Source organism: Loxodonta africana, chromosome 2, assembly GCF_030014295.1.
Source record: "Loxodonta africana isolate mLoxAfr1 chromosome 2, mLoxAfr1.hap2, whole genome shotgun sequence".
NCBI classification, from domain to species: Eukaryota; Metazoa; Chordata; class Mammalia; order Proboscidea; family Elephantidae; genus Loxodonta; species Loxodonta africana.
Genome location: NC_087343.1, coordinates 154,548,376 through 154,575,132, shown reverse-complemented (window position 1 = coordinate 154,575,132; position 26,757 = coordinate 154,548,376). Strand labels below are relative to the sequence as shown.

Genomic DNA, 26,757 nt, shown 5'->3' with positions numbered 1-26,757 from the left:
TCCCCAACTTCCTCCCCCATTAACTGGTGCTGAGGTCCAGCCACAATGCTGGGTGTGGGAAGATTTGGCAAGGCTGGGAGGGGAAGAGAGAGGCAGAGCGGATGCAAAGTAGTCCTTGCAGCACTTTCCCTTTCCCGGTTTCAGCCCGTCCCTATGTCTGTCCTGGTCTCTGCCTCTTTGTTCCTCTCTCTAGGGTTGTCTTTGCCCCCAACCCTGGTCCGGTCCCCTCCTGGCCCAGATCGGGCAAGGCCTGGCGGGGGGCGAGATAAGCGCGGCGGTTGGGTAAGGACTCCAGACCTTCTGAAGGCCCGCGCTTGCACAAGGAGTGGCCGGGGCCCCGCGGGAGGAACCGGCCTGGCGGGGCGGGGCTGGGCCCGTCGGGGGAGGGCTGAGGGGAGGCGGGGCCGGAGCGGCGGGGCTCGGAGCCTCGAACCGCGCTGCGGGCACCGGGCAGCGGACGACGGCCGAGAAGTGAGGTGAGGACCTCTGCACCCCTGGGGCCCCTGCTTCCCAGACTTTTCCCCATCACCTTTCCGAGGGCTTTCGTGGGATCCTCGGCCGCCTCCGCGCCGGCGGCCCTTCCCCTCCGGCCGCGACCCGCCCCTAGCTCCTGTTGTCCGGCGCTGCCCCCTCCCTCCTCACCCCTCCCTGGTCGAGTCCGCGTTGCCCGCCCCCACACTCCTGTCAGCGCGCACCTCCTGGTCCCCAGTCTCGTGCCCTCCGCCGGGCTTGAGTCACCGGGAAACTGGGCTCTGAGTCAGGGCCCGAGGATCAGCACCGGACCATGGTTTGGGTATGGGGCCCCGCTGGAGTGTGGTGGAGGGAGGCCAGGGCTGAGGCTGGGACGGAAAGGGAGGCCTGGTCAGGGACGGAGTATGAAATAAACAGAGAGAGCCCTGCAGGCCGAGATGGGGAGTCAGAGAAGTCTCGAATCAAGGTCGGAGAGATGTGGCCAGAGAGACTGATACAACTAAAGACCGAGTTAGAACTGGAGACTGCGAAAAGGATAGGCTTCAGTAGAGGGCAAAACAGAGTGGTACAGGGAGATGGACAAAGATGGATTTAGAGGTAGAGACAGAGATGCGGTGGGATGGAGGCAGGGACAAGGCAGAGATAAAACTCAGGGGAGACAGAGTCAGTGATAGGCTCAGGGAATAAACAGGGAGAGGCTGGCAGAATGGGCCAGAGCTCCAGAGAGCTAAGCCCCAGGACATGGGCAGAAAGGAGGAAGGCTTGGACAAAGCAGAGGTAAGGAGATGTAATTTCATAGGGTGTTCACGCCAACGTGCACACATGTGTATTCTGCCATGGGTGTAAGGGTGGAGAAGACCCAAAGACTCCAGAGCACCCCTAGCATCTCTGTGGCCCAGTTCTCCCCCAATCTCTACCCCCAGATGCCCTCTGCCCAGGGTTCAGACTCCACCTATTGGGACTGGTTAGGGCTCTCCAGTCAGCCTGACCAGGGCAGGCAGGATGTGGGGGTGGCTAGGGCTGGAGGGACAGGAAGGAAGTCTGAGCAGAGACAATAGGTGGAAGGGGAGGAGGAACTGGGAACAGCAGGATTAGGATGGCCAACCGGCATCATAGCTCAAAACCAGTGGGAGTGGGGTCTGCATCCCTCTCCCCACCTTATGGCACGTCTGGATCAGAACACGCCAGTAGCCCCCTCCTCCCACAAACCCACCAGCCTATTCTCTCTCACACACACATACAACCCACACATAGGTTCTAGCATCTAGTCCCATGCTTATCTCAGCTGGGTGTGCAGTAAAGTAGGGGAGGAGCTTTGATCCAGACCCAGGGTGGGGCAGAAGCCTGGGGGCCAAGACTACCACCAACTTGCTGTGAGCCTGGTCAAGCCTCTTTCGCTTTCTGGACCTCAGTTTCCTGATCTGCAAATGGAGGGATTCTCCTACAAGAGCTTTTTCTGGTATTCTGGGGTGGCTCTGCCTCCAGATCTCAGACCTTTGGACATTTTTGATTGGAGAAAGATTGAAGTCTGGTACTCCCTGTCCAAGCCTCAGGGACAGGGAGGGGGGATACTCAGCCTGAGCCCTCCCTTCACCCTGCCCCTTCCCCCAGCAATGGCCTGAGCCCCCATGGCTGCCCCTCAGGACCTGGACATCGCTGTGTGGCTGGCCAAGGTGCACCTGGAGCAGTATGCAGACACGTTCCGGCAGCATGGCCTGACTACAGCGGGTGCAGCCCGGGGCCTGGGCCAGGAGGAGCTGAGGCAGTTGGGCATCAGCGCCACAGGGCACCGGAAACGCATTCTCCGCCTACTGCAGGCGAGTGCTGCAGAGGGCTTCCCGGATCCCCAGTCAGATAGTGCCATGGAGCCATCCTCCAGTCCAGACCCCCAAGCCCAGACCTCCAAGCCTGTGCCCAAGCCCAGGACAGTGTTTGGTGGGCTCAGCGGCCCTGCCACCACCCAGAGGCCTGGGCCAAGCCCAGCCCTGCGAGGACCAGAAGTTTCCAGGAGCCCAGAGTCCAGCCCAAGGTCCCCTCCTCTCCCTACTGCCTCTTCTGAGCAGACTTCAGCCTTGAATACTATGGAAATGACTCCCAATGCCATCTACTTCGGTTTGGACTTAAGAGGCGGGTCACAGGCAACTCAGGACATGTGAGTGGGGTTGGCTTCCTGGGGATCCAGTGCTGGAGTAAGAACAGGCAGGGTGGGGTGGTGAGCGGGCAGGAAGAACGGGGCATGAGGGCTTGTCCCTCCTCATCTCTCCCTTAATAACCAAGAGGCCTTTCCACTCAGAACCCCAGAGAGCTCCCAGAAAGCTGCCCCCACCCCTGCCCTCAGGCCTGCCACCGGCACAGGTAGGTGGGTTATTATGAGCTGGGGAGGAGGGACAGCACCCTTGGAGACCTCAGACACTTCCACCTGACTTCTCTTCCCTCTGTCTCCCGCACTCCTCCCCCACTAGTGCACATCATGGACCCTGGTTGCCTGTACTATGGTGTCCAGCCTGTGGGGGTCTCAGGGTCCCCCGACAGAAGAGAGGGCAGAGGTGTCTGTCAGGACAGGGCTGAACACAGGTGAGTGCTCAGTAGGGTGGTGATGGAAGGGAGAGGGGAAGCTTGGGGAGCAGCTGAGCTGGCGGTGGCCATGTATCCTATCCAGTTTTTTATCAAATGTGCATGGCATGTGCACTGAAGATACAGGATGAATATAATAGACACGGCCCTGCCCTTGGACAGCCTGTGACTCAGTGGGGCAGAGAGGAAATAAAACAAGTTAACAAACAAATGGATATATAATTAAAACTTGGCAGAAGTGCTTTTCATTTTTTTCTTTTTTTGTCCAACAAATATTTATTGAGCACATATTGCGTGCCAGATATTGTAGATGCTTGGGATTGTTGTTGTTTCTAGGTGCCGTCGAGTCGGTTCTGACTCATAGTGACCCTATGTACAACAGAACAAAACACTGCCTGGTCCTGGCCATTCTCAAAATTGTTGCTATGCTTGAGCTCATTGTTGCAGCCACTGTGTCAATCCATCTCCTTGAAGGTGTTCCCCTTTTTTCACTGGCATGGATCAGTGAATAAAATAGACAGAAATCCCTGCCACGGTGGGCAGATTGTCAATTAACAAGAAATGATAAATAAGTTGCAAAACATGTTAAAAGGTGTTAAGTGTCATGGGAAAAATAGAGCAGGGTAAGGAGGCAAAAACCAAACCAAACCCATTGCCTTCGAGTCAATTCTGACCCATGGTGATCCTATAGGACAGAGTAGAACTGCCCCACAGAGTTTCCAAGGAGCAGCTTGTAGATTCAAACTGCCAACCTTTTACTTAGCAGCTGAGCTCTTAACCACTATGCCATCAGGGCTCCAAGGAGGCAAGAGAACTGCAACTTCTCATTAGAGTTGTGAGAGAATGAAAAGGATGACATTTGAGTGGAAACTTGAAGGAGTTGTGGGGGTTAGCCATGAAGATATCTGGGGGAAGAATGTTTCAAGCAGGGGGAATGGTCAGCATGGAGGCTTTAAGGAGAGCACATGCACAGGGAGATCCAGAAACATCGAGGAGGCCAGTATGGCTGGGACAGAGTGGGGAAGAGGGTGGGAGGAGAAGACAACATCAGAGAAGAAAAAGGGGGCCAGATAAAGTGGGACCTTGTAGGAACTTTTGCCATGAGAGGGCTTTTGACTTGCATTTTAAGAGGATCCCTCTGGTTGCTGTTTTGGGAGTAGTCCGTTGGAGGCAAATGCAGTGGCAGAGAATCCAGTGAGGAGGTGAAAGATCTCCCAGTAGAGAGATAGTAGTGCAGGTGGTGAGAAGTCAAGAATGATGTCAAGGGTTTTGCTCTGAGCCTGCGTTGTCCAAAACAGCAGCCACTGGCCACCTGTGACTACCGGGCACATGAAATGTAGCTAGTCTGAACCGAGATGTGCAGCAAGTGTAAGATATACGCCAGATTTCAAAGACTTAGTCTGAAAAACTATGTAAACTATCTTAATTTTATGTCGATTCCATACTAAAATGTTAATGTTTGGGATGTATTGGGTTAAATAAAATACATTATTAAAATTAACTTCACCTGTTTCTTTTTATTTTGGTAAATGTGGCTACTATAAAATTTAATATGTGGCTGGCATTGACTTCTGTTGGATAGCGTTGGTCTGAGCAACTGAAAACTCATGGAGTTCCCATGGCCTGAGATGCGACGACTCTGCAGAAAGCAGATGGGGAGGCGGGGATAGGTCAGGAGTTTGGTTTTGGACATGTTGAACTTGAGGTGTATGTCATACATCCAAGAAGAGATGACAGATAGGCCATTGGATATATAAGCCTGGAATTTGGGTGGAAGGTCTGAGCTGGAGATCTAAATTTGTGAGTTGTTAGCATATAGATGGTTATATATAGGTATGAATGAGTGTAGATAGAGAGGAAGCCAATATCAGAGCCCTGGCATACTCCACTATCAAGAAGTTTGGGAGAAGAGGAAGAAATATACTGTTTCAGCAAAACAGACTGAAAAGAAGTGACAAGAGAAGTAGAAGGAAGACCAGGGAAATGTGGTATTGTAGGAGCCAAGTGAAGAAAGTGTATGAGGAGGAGACAGAGGTCAACTGTGTCAAATGATGCTGAAAGGTCAAGTAAGATGAGCACTGAGAAGCGACTTCTGGAATTGGCATCATGGAGGTCATTGGGGACCTTGATGAAGGCAGTCTCAGTGGAGTGGCGGGGATTACAGCCTGGTTGGAGTGGGCTTAAGAGAGAACGGTAGGAAAGGAGTTGCGAACAGCAAGGTAGACACCATTTTTGAGGAGTTTTTCCTCAAAGGAGAGCAGAGAATTGGAGTGATAATTGATAATGGAAGGGGAGTCAAGAAAAGGTTTTTTTTTTATAGGCTGGGATGTTACTCGTGTTTGCAGGTGAATAGGAATGACCCAGTAGGAGGGAAATTTAGCTGATGTAGGAGAGAGAGAGGAGAAACCCTGGAGTGATGTCCTGGTGTAGGTGAGAGGGGATAGGATCAAGTGCAGGAAGGGAGGTACTGGCTTTGGGCAGGAGTGTTTCTAGTCATAGGAGGAAGGCAGAATGTGTGGTGAGATCAGGTAAATGTGGTGCTGGTGTCTGGGGGTTCTCTTCTGACGGCTTCAATGAGGTGGGAATTGCTCAGTGAAGTTGGAAACAAATAGGGTAGAGTGGTGGTTCTCAGCCTTGGCTGCAGAGTAGCCTGAGCAACTTAAAAACCATACAGATGCCTAGCCCCCACCCCCGGAGTTTCAAATTTAAGTGGTCTGAGATGCAGTGGTTTCACTGAGGGAGGGGCGGGGGTGTGGACTGCACCAGGTGACACTGTCAGAGGGGGTGACACCAAAATGACTGTCTATAAAATTTTTTGCAGTGTTCCAGCAGAAACTTATTTTTTTAGAAACATTATTTTTTATAAAAATCTTCCTGTAGTTATAACAAAAACATTTTTTCGTAAGCCCAGCTTACATATATCAGTATTCTTACAAGGCTAAAACTCTGTGCTAGTTTACTTTTGAACCTCCCAATGTGCTCCGGGGCCGTGGTGGCGCAGTGGCTAAGAACTCAGCTGCTAACCGAAAGGTCAGCAGTTCTAATCCACCAGCCGCTCCTTGGAAACCTTATGGGGCAGTTCTACTCTGTCCTATAGGGTCGCTCTGAGTCAGAATCCACCTGAAGGCAATTGTTTTTTTTTTTTCTTTCTTTCTTTTTTAATGTGCCCCAGTCAGAGCTGTCATTATTAACCCAATTACAATGATGCCTCCCATCACATGGTTTCGTCTGCAAGCTCTACGAGCGTGCACTGTTTTCATTGCTGCTGGTGTTTCTATAGTTGCTGATTTTGTCAAATTTTCTGATGTTTTAGCTACAGTATTGTGCTGATTAGTATTTGTGAACCGATATCAATAACTTTTTTGAGAGTGAAGTAGTTAAAGGAAAAGTAAGAAGAAAATAAAAAAGGCTTCTTCTCAGTTACTAAAAATATAACTAATAATGTTATAATTCAATGTAGAAAGATTTTGCAAAACAATTTTGTGTTAGTATTCATATAATCTAAGAAATGCTACATTTAAGTAATTACAGCTACATTTCTCACATATTATTCTATGATTAAAATCGATAATAAAATTACTAAGGATTCTGTATGGTCTGGTACAGGAGGAGGTCCATGGCGGGCGTGACACTGGAAGGTGCTGCACTGGGCGACGCTAACCCTAGTGACGCCACTGCTGAGATGGGGCCCATAAACGAGTACTTTTAAGTTTCCCACCCAGATGACTTTGTGCTGCCGAGGCTGAGAACTACTGGAAAGTATAGGAAATAATAGGAGAATTTATTAGGGCGGTTAAGAAAGATCTTTCTGAGCAGATGACATTAAAATAAAGAGCCCAAGAATGAGAAAAGCAGCCCCGGGAAGCATGTTATAGGCAGAGGGAACAGCATGTTCAAACAGGAAAGAGAATGTGGCTGGACAAAGGTGGTACCCAATGAGGTCAGGGGAGTGGCCGTGGGTATCATTATGCACGATCTTGCAGCCCATGGTAAGGAAATTGGCTTTATCCTAAGTGTACATGGGAAGTTATTGGAAGGCTTCATGCAGGGAGTTAATTGATCTCATTTGCATTTTAAAAAGAGCACTCTGGTGGCTATGGGAGAATGGACTATGGGAGAGAGGGCAAGAGTGGAAGCAGGTGACCCCAGTACCCAATGCTGTCCAGTCGAATCCGACTCATAGCGACCCTATAGGACAGAGTAGAACTGCCCCATAGAGTTTCCAAGGAGCGCCTGGTGGATTTGAACTGCTGACCCTTTGGTTAGCAGCTGTAGCACTTAACCACTATGCCACCAGGGTTTCCAGCAGGTGACCAGTTAGGCAATTTGTATCACCACAGTGCAAGCTGATGGGGACTTGGTCCAGGGAAAGAAGACCAAAAACTTTGTGGAAAAAGGACCAGTAAGACTTATTGATTAGAAATGGGCAACCACGGCAGACAGAGACCAATCGACACAGCCTTCCCCAACCTTTCCACCCAAATAACACTAATAGCAGAGGAGACAGACTGAAATTTCCCTAATAGAATTTCTAAATATGCTCAAGGGAAAAGCTCCATGCCAATCTTTTGGGTTCCCAACCTCCCTGTTCCCTTCTTTGAAAAGCACGTGCGTTACCTGCCAGGCACTCTACTAGGTGCTAAGGGTGGGGGTGGAGAAGTTATAAAGGGTGTGTCCAGAGTGCTAGGGGTGGTCTCATGCCTGTCCCTCCCTCTCTTGGCCCTCACAAGGCTCAGCAGGCAGGATCTGGAAGCAAGGGAGAATGCCGGCTATGCCAGTCTTGAGCTGCCTGGGGACTCCACCTTCTTGATGCCCACCTTGGACACGGAAGAGACCAGTGATGACCTCATTTCACCCTATGCCAGCTTCTCCTCCACAGCAGACCCCCCCATGCCCCTGCTCAGTGGCTGGCTGGACAAGCTCTCACCTCAAGGGTAGGGCTACTGGGAAGGGAAGGGAGGAGAAGGAAGCTGGGAGCTAGTTGGCGGGAGTGGGTGGATCCCAAGTGCTCCCAGACCCTATGAGCACCCCGAGAATGCAACCCTCAACACTCACTAATCTTGGTCCCTCCCTTTTTTCAGAAACTATGTCTTCCAGAGACGTTTTGTGCAGTTCAATGGGAGGAGTCTGATGTACTTTGGCAGTGACAAGGTGGGGTCAGGGAGATGGTACATGGAGACTAGGAAGAGGGAGAGGGAGGGCTGAGATGCTCAGGATAGGAAGAAGGGAAGACCATGGAGTGTTGCCGCATGACTCATGTCAGCATTTAAAGTAGCCAGGTTAGCTGGCAGTAACCACTGCTTGTGGACTGAGTACTGAACTCATGAAAGTTGATGCTGGACTCAGGGGTCAGTGCACATGGTTCAGTTCCTGTCCCCATTAGGCTTTGGGTTCTCCCTTCAGGACCCCTTCCCCAGGGGTGTGATCCCCTTGACTGCCATTGAGATGACCCGCAGCAACAAGGACAACAAGTTTCAGGTCATCACCAGCCAGAGGGTATTTGTGTTCCGCACAGAGAACGAGGGTGAGGGCCAGGGCCCACTGGGTCAGGGTGGGATGCAGGGAGAGAGGAGTGTGAGCACACAGCCCACTGACCTGCCCCCACCAGCTCAGCGGGACACATGGTGCGATACGCTGCAATCCTGCCTGAAGGAGCAGCGCCTCCTGGGCCACCCCCGGCTGCCCCAGCCACCCCGTCCCCTTCGCACGGGCATGCTGGAGCTGCGTGGACATAAGGCCAAGGTGTTTGCTGCCTTGAGCCCTGGAGAACTGGCGCTGTACAAGAGTGAGCAGGTGAGGAGGGCTGGTCCAGGGCCAAGGGACCTGGCCTAGCCCATTCTGGCCTTTCACTCTGCCTGCCCCACCAGGCCTTCTCTCTGGGCATTGGGATCTGCTTCATCGAGCTGCAGGGCTGCAGCGTCCGGGAGACCAAGAGTCGCAGCTTCGACCTGCTCACGCCCCATCGCTGCTTCAGGTGGGGCCCAGACTGGCAAGAGGCATGGCTAGGAGACAGACTTTTGGGGAAGGCACAGGGGTGCAGAACACTGGAGGTCACGTCAGTAGGATGTCTTTGGGTGTACACTAATGGGAAGGCAGGGACAGGAGTATCAGGAGGGTCTGGGTTGGCCAAGAGGTGGCTTATGGTGGCTCTGCAGGAATGGCCAGTGGGATGGGATGAGGGCGGGGTCCATGCCCACGGACTGGCTGTCCACCCCTCAGCTTCACAGCCGAGTCTGGTGGGGCTCGGCAGAGCTGGGCGGCCGCTCTGCAGGAAGCAGTAACCGAGACCCTGTCTAACTACGAGGTGGCTGAGAAGATCTGGTCCAACCGAGCAAACCGGCACTGTGCAGACTGTGGGGCTTCGCAGCCAGACTGGGCTGCCGTCAACCTGGGGGTGGTCATCTGCAAGCAGTGTGCAGGTGAGGCCTGGGGTCTCAAACCAATTTGCGGATGGGAGCGGGGCTGTGGTGGGAGGGCTCAGGGTACCCGTGCTATGTGCCCCTTATACCCTGACAGGTCAGCACCGAGCGTTGGGCTCTGGAATTTCCAAGGTGCAGAGCCTGAAGCTGGATACAAGTGTCTGGAGTAATGAGATAGTGCAGGTGAGGGGGTGAAGAGGGAGAAAGTGGGGAGGATGGAAGAGGAGCGTCCAAGAAAAGGCCTAGGCCCAGCCTGGCACAGGGATGCGGGGAGAGTGGAATACCTGGGGACTTGCCTTTGCCCCTTATCATCCTGCAGTTGTTCATTGTCCTGGGTAACAATCGAGCCAACCGCTTCTGGGCAGCGGCATTACCCCCAGGCGAAAGGCTGCATCCAGATGCATCCCCTGGCCCTAGAGGAGAGTTCATTTCCCGAAAATACCGGTCAGGTCTCTTTCGGAAGCCTCATCCTCAGTATACAGATCATAGCCAGTTTCTCCAGGTAAGAGGGACAGGTTGGGTCTGATGGAGAGAGGGAAGCACAGTCTCTGGGCTGGGATGCCTAGACATGGGTGATGGGGGCTGGTTTGGTGATTGGAAGACATCCCTAGGGCTCTCACGTGGGGGTGGGAGGCTGACAGAGGCTCTTCCCTCCCTGAAGGCACTGTGTGCAGCTGTGGCAGGACCCAACCTGTTAAAGAACATGGCTCAGCTCCTCTGTGTTGAGGCCTCCGAGGGTGAGGAAGAGCCCTGGACCCCTTCAGCCCTGGATGGCAACCTCCCTGGCCTCTTGCCCCCAGGTAATCCCCCCAAGTGCCTCCTGCGTCTCAGCCCTGACCTGTGCCTTGGTTACTGGGGGGGCAGGGAATGGGTAATTACCCCATCATCCAGCCCATTACAGTGGTCTGGCCTGAGGAGCTTTCCAACCCGTTGGTTCCTCTGGGCCTGTTTCCTGATGGCATGAGATGACTGGTGATGGCCACTGCCTAGGGTGGGTCTGGATATTCCAGGTGTCAGTGCTGGCCACACCTGACCTGGTCAACCCATAGGTCAGGTCTGATCTCTCATAGAAACAGTCAGCTTAATGCTGCTGGTCTCCAGTGGTCAGATCGTGAGGAGCTGAGGCACTTGGAGGATGACCCATGCTCTCAGGTCCCCTTTTCAGAGTAGACTGCCTGGCTGGCTGGCTGGTAGGCAGAGGCAGTGGGCAAGGGCTGAGCTAGAGGCCGCCCTGTCCCATCATCCCCTGCCTTCCTCTTTTCCAATCTAGGTAGTGAGGGGTCCAGCCCCACTGGGCTATGCTTGGCCATGCTGCCAGTAGAGTTGGGTCCCATTGTCTTTCCATTCAGTCTCTTTTCCAAGGAGGCTCAGGCCATCCCTTTGCACTGGCCTCAGCTGACCACCTTTCCTTCTCCCCTGCAGACCCCTCCCCTGGTGTATACAACGAGGTGGTGGTGCCTGCCACTTACAGCAGCTTCCTGTACTGTGGTTCCATCAGCAACAAAGCTGGACCCCCACCCCCTCGCAAGGGCCGGGATGGTGAGAGGAATCCAGGGGATGGGAGAAGACAGGGCAGAAATGGGGGTGGGTGTAAGTGCACTGCAAAGGGGCAGGAAGGACAGGGCTGAGATGGGAAGGTAGGGACACACCCTGGAGTGGGCTGCGATGCTGGGGGTGAGGGAAGGACCGTGCCAGGTGGCAGCACTGGGCGAGAGTTAAGAGGCTGTGCTTTGAAATCAGACCATGTGGTCCAAATCCCAGCTCTGCTATTTCCTACCTATGTAACCTGGACTAGTTACTCAAGCACTGAGCCTTAGTTTACCCGTCTGCAAAAGAGAACTGATAATAGTACCCACCTCATAGGGTTGTGAAGATGATGTGGGATCATGCATAGGCAGAGGGCTTGGTACAGAATAAATATCTGATAAATGGGAACTGGACCCCTCGGTGGTACAGCAGTTAAGCACTCAGCTGCTTACCAAAAGGTGGGAAGTTTGTAGCCACTCTGCAGGAGAAAGACCTGGCAATCTGCTTCTGTAAAGGCTATAGCCTGGAAAACCCTATGGGGCAGCTCTGCTGTGTCACATGGGGTCGCTATGAGTTGAAATCGACTCAATGGCACCTAACAACAACAAATGGGAACTATGATAGTGGGGTCAGAAGTCTGCTGCCCCCTGATTGTCTGTCATCCCCTTAGCTCCCCAACGACTGTGGTGTGTGCTGGGAGCAGCTCTGGAAATGTTTGTGTCAGAAAGCAGCTCTGAACCCCTCAGCCTCATCCAGCCCCAGGATGTTGTCTGTCTGGGCGTGAGCCCCCCACCCACTGACACAGGTGACCTCGACAGGTAACACCCCTTCTCCCCACCTGCCCCTGTGCTCACTGAGCAACTCCTTTTCCCTTCCCCATCCCCAGCATGACAGCCCCTTCACTGGCCAGCTTTTTCCTCCCTCACCTCACCTTTTCTTCAGGTTCCCCTTTTCCTTTGAGCTCATCCTTACTGGGGGGAGGATCCAGCATTTTGGGACAGATGGAGCTGACAGTCTGGAAGCCTGGACCAGTGCCCTGGGCAAGGTGAGACAGTCGAAACCTTTCCCCCACAGCCCATGGTTTCTCTGACCCATCTACCCCGCTTCTGTCTTCTCTTATCCCTACAGTCCCTCCCACCACTTCCACTAACCGCTAAGGCTGATCGAGCTATTATTCTGTGCCAGGCCCTATGTTACGCACTGCCCATTCAATATCTCATTTAATTTTTATAATAATCCTCCGAGGTAAGGACTATGAGTATTTTACATATAAGGAAACTGAGACTCAGAGGTTACGAACTCACTTGGTCAAGGTCACAGAGCTAGGAGGCAGCAGAATATGAGACCAAAAACCAGGCCGCTGTTTCAAAGCTCATGCCCCAAACCTCACTGCGCTGTGGCCCCTTCCCGCGGAGGAGCTGCCTCTGGCTCCTGCTACCCCCACCCCAATTCTCCAGCAGGCCCAGGGACAAAGCTGTCTTCACATGTCCAGCTTCACCATTCCCAGATAGCCCAACCTCTCCATCCTGTACCCTCTTCCTGGAATTAAAAGTTCAGGCCCTGGAGTCAGACACACTTGAACTTAAGTCCTACAGCTCTTAGCCTTGTGACCTTTTCCACACCTGTAGAGTGGGTGTAAAAGATCCATCCCCTAGGATTGAGAATTAAGTGAGATGTGAAGCCCACATTACTTGGCAAGAAGGAAGCCCTCAGTATGTAGGTGTTGAAATGATGACGATGATGGTGACAATCTTTCCCATCCAAAAACAGCTTTTCCCTCAGCCCTGTTCTACTTTGAACTCATCACCCTGGTGCCCTCCTTCGCCTCCTGACAGCTTCTCAGAAAGTGGTGTACTCTGGCAGCCTGTAGTTCCTCCTTAACCCCTGCAGCTCCCTTCCTCTGCCCATACTCTTCCCAGCTGCTACCCTGCAGGTCACCAGTGACTTCCTGTTTCCAAACTGCAAGGGCCTTACTCTGACCTTCTCAGGCCATCTCTGCAGCATCCAACCCCTCCCGTAGGGAGCACTCATCCCTGTGGTTCTGTTCCCACTCCCTGTTCTCCTACAATGCCTTACACCAAGACATTGTCCCTGTCCCCTGGCAGGGTCTATCGTGGCCCTCACAACCAGGTCTAAGTCTCATCTTATTTTCATCTACACTTTTCCAAAAACTCAGCCCATCCTTTAAGACGGTGCTACCCCAAGTGTGATCTGAAGGCTGTTACACGATGCTGGGCCACGGACTGTTTGTTTTAGTTAGTGACAAGATAAGTATAGAAATTGAGAGCGAGCATTTAGGGTTGTTTATAGCAATTTAACAAAGTAATTTTATGTATTGAATCTAATAATAAAAATTGGGGACTTGTATCTATTATGTCTCTGTTTTTGCATTTCACTTTTCTAGAAACTCATTTTTATTGTTTTCTGTGGAAGTATTGGTCAGTGACAGATGGAAATTTTTTTTAAAAAGGGAAACAAGAAAGGTTGGTCTTTTGCTGCTTTAGTTTGAGAAGGACCGGTTTAAGGTCCATCTGAAATGCCCTCTCTTCCGTAAAGCCTCTCCACAGCCCCCTGGGTGGTGGGATTTCCCGGGGCATCAAGACTCTTCAGTTATAGCGCTATGCTACCCTTTCTTCCTTGCCCCCAGCCCCCAGCTAAGCTAAGGGCACAAGGCTGCCACATAGGAGGCTTTTCTATGTTGGCTGGAGTAAATTGAATTTCTTCCCTGTCTTTTTCCATCTCCTATGTCTCCTCCCTGGCTTTCTCCCCATCACTTTTCATTGCTCTCTTTCTTCTGCTTTCTCTTCATGTCTTTGCCTTTCCCTGTCCCTCTCACTGTCATCTTTCTCCGCATACCCCTTATCTCTTCCCCCGTCCTCCTCGCTCTCTATGTCTATCCTGCCCAATTCTCCCCCACAGTGGTTCTCCCCTCTGAGCTGTCACCAGCTGCTGGGTCCTGGGCTGCTGCGACTGGGCCGACTATGGCTGCGGTCCCCCTCCCACACAGCCCTGGCCCCTGGCCTCTGGCTGTCAGGGTTCGGCCTCCTTCGTGGTGACCACCTGTTCCTGTGTCCTGCACCGGGTCCAGGACCCCCAGCCCCTGAGGACATGGTGCATCTGCGGCGGCTACAGGAGATCAGTGAGCAAGGATGGCTACGGGGGTCGGGTGGACCTTCTTCTATTTGGGGATCCCTATGGGAAACCAGTGGAGTCCCTGGGTGGTGCAAACAGTTAAGCACTCAACTACTAACTGAAAAGTTGGCGGTTCGAATCTACCCAGAGGTGCCTTGGATGAAAGGCCTGTCAGTCTACTTTTGAAAGGTCACAGTCACTGAAACTTCTTTGGGGCACAGTTCTATTCTGAAACACATGGGGCCGCCATGAGTTGGAATCAACGCCATGACAACTGGTTTGTTTTTTATGGGAAATAGCAGAACATAGTGGTTTTGAGCACAAGCTCTGGAGTCAAACTGCCCAGATTTAGATCCCACCTCCATCACTTCCTAAGGACCCCTGGTGGTGGAGTGGTTAATTGCTCGGCTTCTAACTGAAATGTCGGTGGTTTGAACCCATCAGCTACTCCGCAGGAGAAAGATGTGGCAATCTGCTTCTGTAAAGATTATAGCCTTGGAAATCCTATGGAGCAGTGCTACTCTGTCCTATAGGGTCATTATGAGTTGTAATCCCCTCGATGGCAGTGAGTTTAGTTTTTTTTGTTTCCACCACTTCCTAGCTGTGTACCCTTAAACAAGTTATTTAATCTCTCTGTGCCTTAGTTTCCTCATCTGTAAAAGGAGCACAATAATAGGACCTTCTTCAGAGGGTTATAGTGAGGTTCAAGTAAGGTAATGCATGTAAAGCACTATCACAGAGCCTGGCAAGAGGCATCTTGTAAATATTCAATAAATGTTGTGTGTTATAAATGTTGTTACCATTATCATTTGGAGTCACTATTTGCTGGGGGCTGGGAACTGGGAGAGAGGATGGATACCCTCACTGATCTCCTTTCTCCTAACAGAGGAGTAGTATAGGATAATGTTTTAGGGCTTTGGCACCTGGATTTGAACCTAGCTTTGCCATTTTTTAGCAAGTAACCTGAGGCAAGTTACTCAACCTCTCTGAACTTTAGTGTATCACCTGTAAAATGAGGGTAATGTCATTACATAACTCAGAAAATTGATTGCAACATTCTTTGTAAGGCTCCTCTCAGCCTGGCACCTACATACCTTAAGCACTTAATAAATAATAGTCATCATTATGATGAAGACAATGATGATTCTCCTTCCAGGTGTGGTCTCTGCAGCTGACACTCCAGACAAGAAGGAGCATTTAGTCCTGGTAGAGACAGGAAGGTAAGTGCTGCTGCCCCTATCCTTGGCACCCCATCTGCCTATCCAGAGCTCACACCCTGCGCAGGCTTGTTGGACCACTGCCTGCTTCCTCAAAGTCGCTTCCCCAATTTCCGGGGTTGTGTCTGGGTTGGGTGTTGCTGCCCCCTGCTGGAGGCTCCTGGAAGTCAGTTCACTGTGCTTCCGGACCTCAGTCTGGCTCTGACCTAGGCCTCTGGGGTCCTAGGACCCTGTATCTGCAGGGTGAGAGCCGGCTGGACTTCTCAGCATGGAATGCAGCCATTGGTGGGGCAGCCGGCGGGGGCGGTACAGGGCTGCAAGAGCAGCAGATGAGCCGGTGTGACATCCCCATCATTGTGGATGCCTGCATCAGTTTTGTCACCCAGCACGGTGAGTGGCCAATGACTGTGACTGAGCCAGTGGGGGATGGGCAACATGAGTGTAGCCAGGGGTTGCAATAAGCCTGGGAGAGACTAGTCTTTAGAGACTGTAGCTGCCACCAACCAGCTGTATGACCCTTGGCAAGCAGCTTTGCCTTTCAGAGCCTCAGTTCCCTCACCGGTAGGATGGGAATACTAACAGTACTCATTTTCCAGGATAGTTGTGAGACTCCAGTGAAATAATACACACAAAGCATTTAGTGCAGGCCTGGCAGGTAGTAAGTGCTCAGTAGTGGCTGTTATTGGGGTGTGGGCATGGAGAGTGAGAATGGCATTGGGAATGTGGCTGGGAATATAGAGCCATGGGGGACAAGGAGGGGGACAGCTACAAGGCAAGCACCAGGCTGTGCAGCAAAATCCCTGAAGGTTTGAGCAGAATCGTTCTGAATGGGAGTATTTCCAGGCATAAAGATTCAGCTGTACAAGTAGTCCCCAGAATTCCTGATCCTCTTGCATTTTTGGCCTCTGCCTTATTCTCCAGCCAAAGTAAGAGTCAACTGGAATCTAGCTCCCCTACAAACCCTCTTAGTAAGGCTGGACTCTTTAGAAGGAAAACTCAGCAGAAAACTAAGAAGGGCAGTAAAGAAAAGGCACATCCATGAACGCACAGATAGTTGTGCTTTCCAGCCATGGACCATGGGTAGTACAGAGGCCAAGGATATTCTGCATTCAGTGACTCTCCTCACACACGAGATGTCTACCCTCTTCTCAGCCTCCCTTGTCCAAGACAAGAATTGGTTCAGAGACCCAGTGAAAAAGCCCTGGAGAGAGCGTGGAGGTTCATACTCGCCCCTCATAGTTCCTGCGCCTCCACTCTTTATTCATTCAACAGATATTTGTTGAGCAGCTACAGTGTGCCAGACACTGGGATTCTGGTAGTGAACAAGCAAAGATTTCACGAAATTTATAGACTAGTGGGAGAGACGAGTAATAAGACAACAAATAACGTGGCTTCAGAGAGTGCCATTTAAAAATAAAAGTGCTGAGGAGCCAGAGAGGATGGGGCGGTGCTATATGTGATGGTGTGGTCGGGGTGTTGCAGGCCTCTCTGAAGACATACACTTGAGCAGGGACCTGAGAAGCAAGACCACTGAGGCACAGATTTCCTCCCATCTGGCCTCCCTTCCCCACACCATGCTGGGGGTCACAGATGGCAATGTAGGATGCTGGATAGGAGGTGGGAGGTCTTTGGACAGTGGTGAGCAGACTCTGGCTGTTCTCAGGGCTTCGGCTGGAGGGCGTGTACCGGAAAGGCGGTGCCCGTGCCCGAAGCCTGCGGCTCCTGGCTGAGTTCCGGCGGGATGCTCGGTCAGTGAAGCTCCGACCAGGGGAGCACTTTGTGGAGGACGTCACGGACACACTCAAACGCTTCTTTCGCGAGCTCGATGACCCTGTGACCTCTGCACGGTTGCTGCCTCGCTGGAGGGAGGCTGCTGGTACTCCTTAAATCCCTGAGAACTCCTCATGGGCAACCAAGGCCCAACCAGGAGCCCCACCCCCATCCCAGAATCCATAGGCCTCTTTTATGGGATTGGGCAGCCCCTTCCCCAGCATTCCCCATTCTAGAGGATCACTCAGGGATTGGCTCAGGGCAGGGTGGGGAGGGGACAGACATACAGCCATCCTGGGTTTGTTTTTCTAAGAATCCTTCCACTCCAGCCCCATTCTTCCTACCCTGATCTCCTCCCCATCCCCAACCCTCCTCCGTCCCATCTCCAGAGCTGCCTCAGAAGAATCAGCGCCTGGAGAAATACAAAGAAGTAATTGGCTGCCTGCCTCGGGTCAATCGCCGCACACTGGCCACCCTCATCGGGCATCTCTATCGGTCAGTGCGGTCAGACCCTCTGCAGGCCCCGTTACAGACCCTGTGTCACTGTGGTTTGACCCTGCACTTACATTCATTCATTCATCCCACAAACAGTTGTTAGGTGAAGGGGTCATAGCATGAAGGTTCAGAGCATGGACTTTGGGGTCAGACAGACCTCAGCTTTAATCCGGTTCCATCATTCTAGCTGTGTGACTTAGGGTAAGTTATATGCTCTCTCTGGACCTCAGTTTCCTCGTTTGCAAAACGAGGACGATGGAATGAATAGTATCTATGTCATAGGTTATGTGAGGGTTAAATAAGATAACCCTCATAAAATTCTTTTTTTTTTTCTTTTTAAAAATTTTATTGTATTTTTGGTGGACATGTACACAGCAAACCAGGTTCTCATTCAACAATTTCTCCACATATTATTCAGTGACACTGGTTACATTCTTCTCGTCATATCAACAGTCTCATTATTTCTGTTCTGGTTGTTCCATTCCCATTAACCTAGTCTCACAGCCACCCAACCTTCTCTTTTATACTTTACAATATTTGTTGACAATTTGGTCTTATATAGATTTTTTTTAAAGAGCACGGTACTCAAGGGTGATTGATATTCATTACATTATGAGCTAACTTGCTATTTAGCTAAAAGGTGACTCAAGGAGATAGTTTCAGTTCAAAGCTTAAAGAATATCTCAGGGCAATAGCCTTGGGGATTCCTCCTGTCTCAGTGGGTCCAGTAAGTCTGATTTTTTGAAAGTTTGAAGTTCTGTTCCACATTTTTCTCCTTTTCTATCAGGATCCATCTATTGTGAGCACTTACAAAACTCTTAGTACATACCTGTCATGTAGTAAGCCTTCAGACATGGTTGGCAATCAGTATTGTTTTATTTTTCTATGCCAGGTAAAGCGTTAGATGCAAGAGATGCAAAGATGAATAAGACAGAGGTCTACCTTTGCCAGTCTACTGGGGAGACAGACCCTTTAATGATTTTGGGGTGAACCCTTGACTATGTTGTACGGATTACACTGTATTAGGGATTGGCAGACTACTGCCTGTGGGCCAAATCCAGCCTGTTGCCTGTTTTTGTAAACAGTTTTATTGCAGCACGACCATGCCCATTCATGTATGTATTGTCTATCACTCCTTTCATTCTCCAATAGCAGAGTCGAGGACTTGCAACGGACACTGTCTGCAAGCCTAAAACATTTACTCTCTATACCTTTACGTAAAAAGCTTGCTGACCCCTGCTGTATTTATAACTCCCTTGACTGTCTCCCTCCTAGACTGGGAGTTCCTTGAGGCCAGCATTGTATATTCCAAGCACTTAGCCCAGGCCCTGGCATATAGTAGGGGCTCAACAAATTTTTGCTGAACGAATGAATGGCTGCACAGAAGAGCCGGTGAGTGCAAGCTGCACTCCTCACGACCCTCGCGCCCCCCTGCAGGGTGCAGAAGTGTGCGGCTCTAAACCAGATGTGCACGCGGAACCTGGCCCTGCTGTTTGCCCCCAGCGTGTTCCAGACAGATGGGCGGGGGGAACACGAGGTGCGAGTGCTGCAGGAGCTCATCGATGGCTACGTCTCTGTCTTTGATGTGAGGCTCTCCGGACCCCTGACCTGCAGCCCCTCTGCCCCTTCACCTGAAGGACCCTGCTCAACCCAACAAGCCCCAGCCCTAGGTGTCTGAAGGCCTCTGCACCAGGAACCATCTCCCAGAGCCCTTAACCTTGTCCTATAACCTTGCTTCTAACACCTTTGCCCCATTGGTTCTTAACTCTTCTGCCCTTTAACCCTCTCATACAGGTCCTTTTTGGTCTTGCAGCTCTCTCCCTGCTTCCCTCCTTTCCCAGCACCTCCCATACTCCCTTTTGGCTCTTCCACAGATTGACTCTGACCAGATAGCTCAGATTGACTTGGAAGTCAGTCTTATCACCACCTGGAAGGATGTACAGGTAACTTGTCCTGACCATGGATAGCAAGATAGGAAGCTGACTTTCTGCCCAGTTGAGGATGCTTCCTCTTCAGCCTGCCCTCTGGACACTGGCCCTTAGCTCTCTGGGACCCAGGGGAAATCCAAGGAGGAGAACTCTTTGGTTGGGATTTGGGTTAAGGTTCGCTCCATTCGATCCACCATGATGATTCTTCATTACAAAATAGTGGCAGAGCACACACCCACAAGTGCAAGGGATCCTTGGAAGAGTCAGTTGGATAAAGAAATGAAAATAATAATGAATAATAAGTACAATAGCAAACATTGGCTGGGGACTTATTATATTCCAGGCACCTCTAATCTTATTTTAGCATCATACAACTCTATAAACCAGGCAGTCCCATTTTTCCAAATAAAGAAACCAAGGCTCAGAGAGTCACTTATTCAAGGTCACACTGTAGTGAGTGGCAGAATTGGAACCCAGACAGCCTGACTCCAAATATGGTACTGCCTCAGAAGCACTGTATGCAACCTAAAGATGCAGTTCCTCCAGTCCTAGAGTTTTCCCTTTTAAGAGCCTGAGGGATGTTGGGGTCAGGGTGGAAGGAGACCTTTGTTGGGGGAGGTGCTCATGAGGCAACATAGGGAAGCCTCTGACTTGATCTTTTGCATCCTCTTGCGTCCCCCTGGCTTCTTTCTCCTCCCCTCAGCTGTCCCAGGCTGGAGACCTTATCATGGAGGTTTATATAGAGCAGCAGCTCCCAGACAACTGTGTCACCCTGAAGGTTAGTCCTGGGGGAACTGCAGGGGAGATGAGAGAATGGTGGGGGGCAGGGACAACAGCCTGACCATCATGCTCTTGCCCTGACCCCAGGTGTCCCCAACACTGACTGCTGAGGAGCTGACTAACCAGGTACTGGAGATGCGGGGGACTGCAGCTGGGACAGACTTGTGGATGACATTTGAGATTCTCGAGCATGGGGAGCTTGGTGAGTATAACTGTGTGTGTGTGTGTGTAGTCAAGGTCACCAATGACTTCTGCGTTGCCAAATCCAGTGGACACTGTCCTCATCCATGTAAGGGGACATTTAACACCATTGACCAACTTCTTCCTTCTCAATACTCCTCTCTGTTGGCTTTAATGAACCCAAGCCCTTGGTTTCCCTTCTACATCAAAGGAGGCTTCTCCTTCTCCTTTGCCCAGACTTCAAATGTTGGAGAGACCCTGGGCTCAATCCTGGGCCCTTTTCTCTTCCGCATTTCTCCTTGGATGAGCTCATCCAGTCTCATAGCTTTAATAACCTGACACCCACATTTTTACCTCTGGCTCAGATCTCTCTTCTGAGCTCTAGATTCACATATCCAGCTGCATACTTGACACCTTTGCTTGTATGTCTCATAAGCATCTCAGACCAAATTCCCAACTCTCTCCTCTACCAAAAACCCAAGCCATTTCCTAGTTTTTCCCAACTTAGTAAATGGTCCCACCATCCACCCAGTTATTAAAGCCAGAGACCTAGGAGTTCTGTGACTCCTCCCCTTCCTTCTTCTTCATACTCAACCCACCAACTCATCCTGTCAATTCTATTTGAATGTATGACTTCTCTCCATCTCACTGTTAGCACCACCCTAGCCAAAGTCACCATTCTTTCTCTGCCCCCCTACATTAATCACAAAAATGTACGGCCCCAAAAAGGGAATAGCTGGACAGTGTTCCATTCTCACCACCCTACAATCCATTTTCCACAGAGGGGCCAAGTGAACATCTCAAGCATAAACCAGGTCATGCCATTCCCATGGTTAAAACCCTCCAGTGGCCTCCCTTTGAACTTAAAATAAAATCCAAGCTTTTTACCATGGCCTATAAGGCTCTGAATATATGCCCTTCCCCCCTTCCCCCCAATTTCTCAGACCTTCTCTTACATCACTGGATCTTTTATCTATCTTCTTTGCTCCACACTGGCCATAGTTCCCCAAAGACATCTTTCCTGACTCCAGGCCTTTGTTCTTGCATTTTTGCCATGCCTGAAGCCTTTTTCCCCTTGATCTTAGCATGGCTTGCTCTTCCTAATCCTTTAGGTCTCTGGGGCTCATCTTCAAATGCCACATCTGAAAGGCTTTCCCTGATCACCCTATCTCAGTGGCTGCCCTGCGACTCCCTCTCACTCAGCTTCTTGTTTCTTTCGAAGCAGTTATTTGTCTGCAATTATTTTGTTTGCTTACCTGTTTACTGTCTTCTCCCTCACTAGGCTGTGGGCTCTGTGAGGGCAGGAACCACATGTATTGTGTTCACTACCGTTTGCCCAGGGCCAGTCCAGTGCCTGGCTTAGAGTTGGTACTAAAATAAATGTCTTTATCTGGATGTTGAATGGATGACTGAATGAGTAGTGTGAGATGAGTTGAGGGCTCCAGGCTGTGAGTGGATATCCTGGTTGATTCTCATCCCCACCTTGCCCATTAGAGCGGCCACTGCACCCCAAGGAAAGGGTCCTAGAACAGGCCCTGCAATGGTGCCAGCTCCCGGAACCCTGTTCAGCCTCCCTGCTCTTGCGAAAAGTCTCCCTTGCCCACGGTGGCTGCCTCTTCACAGGTGAGCCTCCTTCCTCAGCCCAGCATCCCGCAGGCCTTTCCCCCAGGCTCTTCCATCCAGTACTACCATTGCCCATGTGTGCCCAGGTACCCGGCGTGAGAGCCCACGGATGGGGCTGCTGCGGTGCCGTGAGGAGCCGCCCCGATTGCTGGGAAGCCGCTTCCAGGAGAGATTCTTTCTTTTGCGTGGCCGCTGCCTGCTGCTGCTCAAGGAGAAGAAGGTGAAGCCCTGGGGCAAAGGGAATGGAATGCTGGGTGGTCATATGAGCGGACCCATGACTGCACTGACCCTCTGACCCCACAGCCCATACTCTCATCAATCTCATTGCTTCTCTGACCCCTTGACTTCTCTGACCCTGTGATCACATAACCCATAATCCACCAACCCAATGTTTCTATGCCTTTTTTTAAATAATATTTTATTGTGTTTTCAGTGAACGTTTACACAGCGAATTAAGTTCCCATTTAACAGTTTCTACACAATTTGTTCAGTAACACTGGTTACATTTTATACAGTGTGTCACCTTTCTCATTACTTTCGTTCTGGTGATCCCGTTTCCAATAATCTAGTTTCCCTGCCCCCTTGCCTTCTCGTCTTTGCTTCAGAGTAAGTGTTGACCATATGGTCTCATATAGATGATTTTTTAAAGGAGCACAGTTCTCACAGACGATAGTTTACTTTATGAGCCAATCTATTATTTAGCTAAACAACTACCTCATGAATGGTTTTAGTTCAATGTTTAAAGAGTATCTCTGGATGATAGTCTGGGGGAGTCCTCCAGTCTCAATTGGTCAGTAAATATAGACTTTTTAAGAATTTGAGTTCTGTTCCACGTTTTGCTCCCGTTCTATCAGGATCCATCTGCTGCGTTCCTGATCAGAACAATAGGTAGTGGTAGCTGGGCACCATCTAGTTCTTCTGGTCTCAGGGTAGATGAGGTCCTAGTTCATGCAGACTGTTAGTCCTGTGGACTAGTTTCTTCTGAGTCTTTCTTCTCCTTCATTCTCTTTTCTCTCTGGACACATAGAGACCAATAGTTTTATCTTAGATGGTTGCTTGCAAGCTTTTAAGACTCCAGACACTACTCACCAAACTGGGATGTAGAACATAAACTTTACATACTATATTATGCCAATTGACCAAATTGTCCCACGAGACTATGTTCCTAATCCTTCAGACCTTGTAAACCAATCCCGCAAGCTGTTTAATAAGTATCCATGTTTGTGTCCCCTATGTGCTTTATCATATATATGAATATATATGGGTGCATATACTTACATATATATACATCTGCATATAAACAAAAAACCAAACCCATTGCCATTGAGTCCATTCTGACTCACAGCGACCCTATAGGACAGAGTAGAATTGCCCCATAGGGTTTCCAAGGAGTGACTGGTGGATTCAAACTGCCAACCTTTTGGTTAGCAGCTGTAGCTCGCCATAGCTCTTAACCACTGCACCACCAGGCTCCACCTGCATATAGACATATCTATATAACCCATTGCTGTCGAGTCGATTATAACTCATAGTGACCCTATAGGATAGGGTAGAACTGCCCCATAGAGCTTCTGAGGAGCGTCTGGTGGATCTGAACTGCCGACCTTTAGGTTAGCAGCCGTAGCTCTTAACCACTACATCACCAGGGTTACCATACTATGTATGCCCACCTATATACACACACGACTGCAGTGGTTTTTTTGGTGGCTATACACACGTATCCATACCTATACAATTATATGCACACATACATATACATGTGTCCACACTACTATTAAGTTGTTTTTGCACCATTGTATATGTCCTAGCATTTACCCAAAATGCCCTTTTTTCTTACATACGTCTTAGTGACATCATTTGTCTTGGTCCAGCTGTGCACACTTCACCCACATTGATGTTATATTTCCTATCCCTCAAAATAACAGTGTCTATTTAGAGCGTGATCTCTGCCCCCCTACCCCCACCTATCCCTGGTAACCACCAGTGAACCCTGGTTTCAGTATGTATACCGATTGTTGTCTTTATAATACAGTAGTAAGGTCATACAGCATTTGTCCTTTTGTGATTGACTTATTTCATTCAGCGCAATGTCCTCCAGTTTCATACACGTTATAATATATTTTGAGAATCCCATGCTTTCTTGACCTCATTAATCATGAGCTTTCTCTCACCTCTCAACCTCACTGACTCTGTTCACATTCTCAGAGCTCTAAACCAGAACGGGAGTGGGCTTTGGAAGGTGCCAAGGTCTACCTGGGAATCCGCAAAAAGTTAAAGCCTCCAACACCGTGAGTTTTCTTACCCAGCCCATACTTCTAGGGCCTTCCTGCTGTCACCTCTCTGATCTTTGCGATCACCCCATCACTGTTCTCCTTTGCTCCTAGGTGGGGCTTCACGTTGATACTAGAGAAGATGCACCTGTGAGTCCCCCTCCCCACACATTCTGGCTTCTTCTCTGGCTTAACCCTGTACCTTGTCCTCCATCTCCTACCTCTTTGCCCCTTCTATCCCTATAGCTGTGACTCCTCCCCTCCCCTTAATTCCCCTCTGATCACCTCCAGCTACCTGTCCTGCACTGACGAGGATGAGATGTGGGACTGGACCACCAGCATCCTCAAAGCCCAGGTGAGAGGAAGAAGGAGGCTAAGGGTTGGGCCTGTGGCCCCCTAGCTACTGGCTATATCCCTAAGTGCCCCCCATGCCCACTTGTGCCAACCCCTTACAATCTCGCCAGCATGATGACCAGCAGCCAGTAGTCTTACGACGCCGTTCCTCCTCTGACCTTGCTCATCAGAAGTTTGGCACTATGCCCTTGTTGCCCATTCGTGGGGATGACAGCGGGGCCACCCTCCTCTCAGCCAATCAGACCCTGGTAAGGCCCCAGCCTGTCCCAACCTCCTCCTGCCCCCTGCCCTTGCTGCACTACATGGGGGAGTGGTGTGCCTGCTTGCCTGGTGCCTCCCTCTGCTCACTGTGCCCCTCCCTCTGCCTTCTCTGTGGACCCCACTCCCCACTTCTGCTTCCTGTTGCCAAGCCTCACTGGGTCTCTGTGTTTCTCCTTCCCCTCATCCTTACTCTACCTGTGCCCAGCGGCGACTACATAACCGGAGGACCCTGTCCATGTTCTTTGTGAGTACTGTACCTGCCCTAGCTGTGTGCCTGTCAGCCCTATGTTCCTCTGTGTGCCCTGACCCTGGGTGTGCTCTCTGTATTTGTCCTGATGCAGGCCTGGGAGGACCCTTCAGAGTGTGTGTGTGTGACAGAGAGAGAGTGACAGACAGAGTTGGGGCCAGAATGTGGAAAATGAGAATAGCATGTGATGAGAAAAGGAAGAAGGAGCCATGGGATCTAAAAAGTAGAAGAAAAGTGGTTTAGTGGGTTCAAGCCCCAGCTCTACCATTTACTCACAGTGTGACCTTGGACAACTGACTTAACCCCTCTCAGCTTCAGTTTACTCATCTGCAGTATAACCCACCACCCAGGGTTATACTGATATCAAACACGCAAAGTATCTTGCAGTGTCTGACCCAGAGGAAGAGCCCAATAAATGACACTGATTAATAATCCAGTAACTAACTCTGTGCCTGCCTCCTGCCACCCCTATGCCCATCCAGCCGATGAAGTCATCCCAGGGGTCTGTGGATGAGCAAGAGGAACTGGAGGAGCCTGTGTATGAGGAGCCAGTGTACGAAGAAGTGGGAGCCTTCCCTGATCTGACTGAGGAGACCTCCACCTCCTCCACCATACGGGAGTGGACAGCCAAGCCAGAGAACCCCCTCCCCAGCCAGAGGTTCTTTGATCAACTTCTGCTCTCCAAGGCAGGCACCCTGGGCTGGGAGGAGAGGCCACCTGAGCCCCCTCCTGGTCCCCCTTCAAAGAGCAGTCCCCAGGCACATGGGTCCCTGGAGGAGCAGCTGCTCCAGGAGCTCAGTAGCTTCATCCTAAGGAAAGGAGAAACCACCACAGGCCTTGGCAGCCCCTCCCAGCCCTCCAGCCCCCAGCCTCCTAGCCCCACTGGCCTTCCCACACAGACATCCAGCTTCCCCACCGAACCCCCTTGTACTTCCAGTCTACCCTCCAGCCAACCCCTCACATGACCCTAGGACCAGCAGTCTGAGAGGGTAGGTACCCAGGAGGCAGAAGACCCAAGCTCTTACCATGAAAGACACTGCTGGGAGCTTCCTCTGCCCTGGCTGGAAAGACTGCAGAATCCAATGTAGTGCTGTGGGAGGAGCACTGGACTGAGGGTTTAGGAGGCTGTAGTCCCACGGCAGCTCATGGCCCTTCTCTGGGACTCAGCTCACTTCTCTGTACTGTGAGGTAACTGAAATAAGGAGAACTCTGTTTCTCAGAGTTGTAAACCTTACATATTTTCCCTCAACAAGGACATCTCCTGCTTTATGTATTTGATATGTAGGGATTCTGTGAGAGATTTGAGGTTTTAAAAAGAATGGTTTTACTGCATTAAAGAAAAGGCTTGAAAGCCAGAGGTCTGGGTGATCTTCAATCCATCCTACCCCATCTCCTACATTCTGGAATTACACTGAAGCTCTGGAGTGGAGAGGTCAATTGGGGCCCCGGACTGGGGCAAAGAGGAGCCAAAAAAGGATGGGTCACTGTTAATAAACTTTGGAACCAAAA

The 26,757-nt window shown here is 50.7% G+C and overlaps 1 protein-coding gene across 7 annotated transcripts; it reads left to right on the top strand.

Moving 5' to 3' along the window:
- Positions 1-387: 387 nt before the first annotated feature.
- Positions 388-26,757, top strand: ARAP3 (ArfGAP with RhoGAP domain, ankyrin repeat and PH domain 3). 7 transcript variants are annotated; one of them, XM_064277492.1, is made up of 33 exons: positions 388-476; positions 2,083-2,623; positions 2,765-2,826; positions 2,934-3,045; positions 7,776-7,979; positions 8,127-8,196; positions 8,449-8,569; positions 8,654-8,838; positions 8,913-9,019; positions 9,265-9,464; positions 9,562-9,647; positions 9,784-9,966; positions 10,126-10,264; positions 10,887-11,003; positions 11,662-11,809; positions 11,934-12,036; positions 13,911-14,130; positions 15,280-15,343; positions 15,567-15,730; positions 17,004-17,216; positions 17,500-17,605; positions 19,043-19,190; positions 19,480-19,548; positions 20,237-20,311; positions 20,401-20,515; positions 21,988-22,116; positions 22,203-22,336; positions 24,322-24,404; positions 24,501-24,536; positions 24,678-24,741; positions 24,851-24,988; positions 25,207-25,245; positions 25,731-26,757. In XM_064277492.1, the coding sequence occupies exons 2-33, from the start codon at positions 2,100-2,102 to the stop codon at positions 26,211-26,213; spliced, it is 4,641 nt and encodes a 1,546-aa protein (XP_064133562.1). In that variant the 5' UTR covers positions 388-476; positions 2,083-2,099; the 3' UTR covers positions 26,214-26,757. The 7 variants fall into 7 exon arrangements, with proteins under 7 accessions (XP_064133562.1, XP_064133588.1, XP_064133571.1 ...); XM_064277518.1 differs by having other exon boundaries at positions 410-476; positions 2,115-2,623; XM_064277501.1 differs by lacking the exon at positions 388-476 and adding an exon at positions 487-793 and having other exon boundaries at positions 2,115-2,623.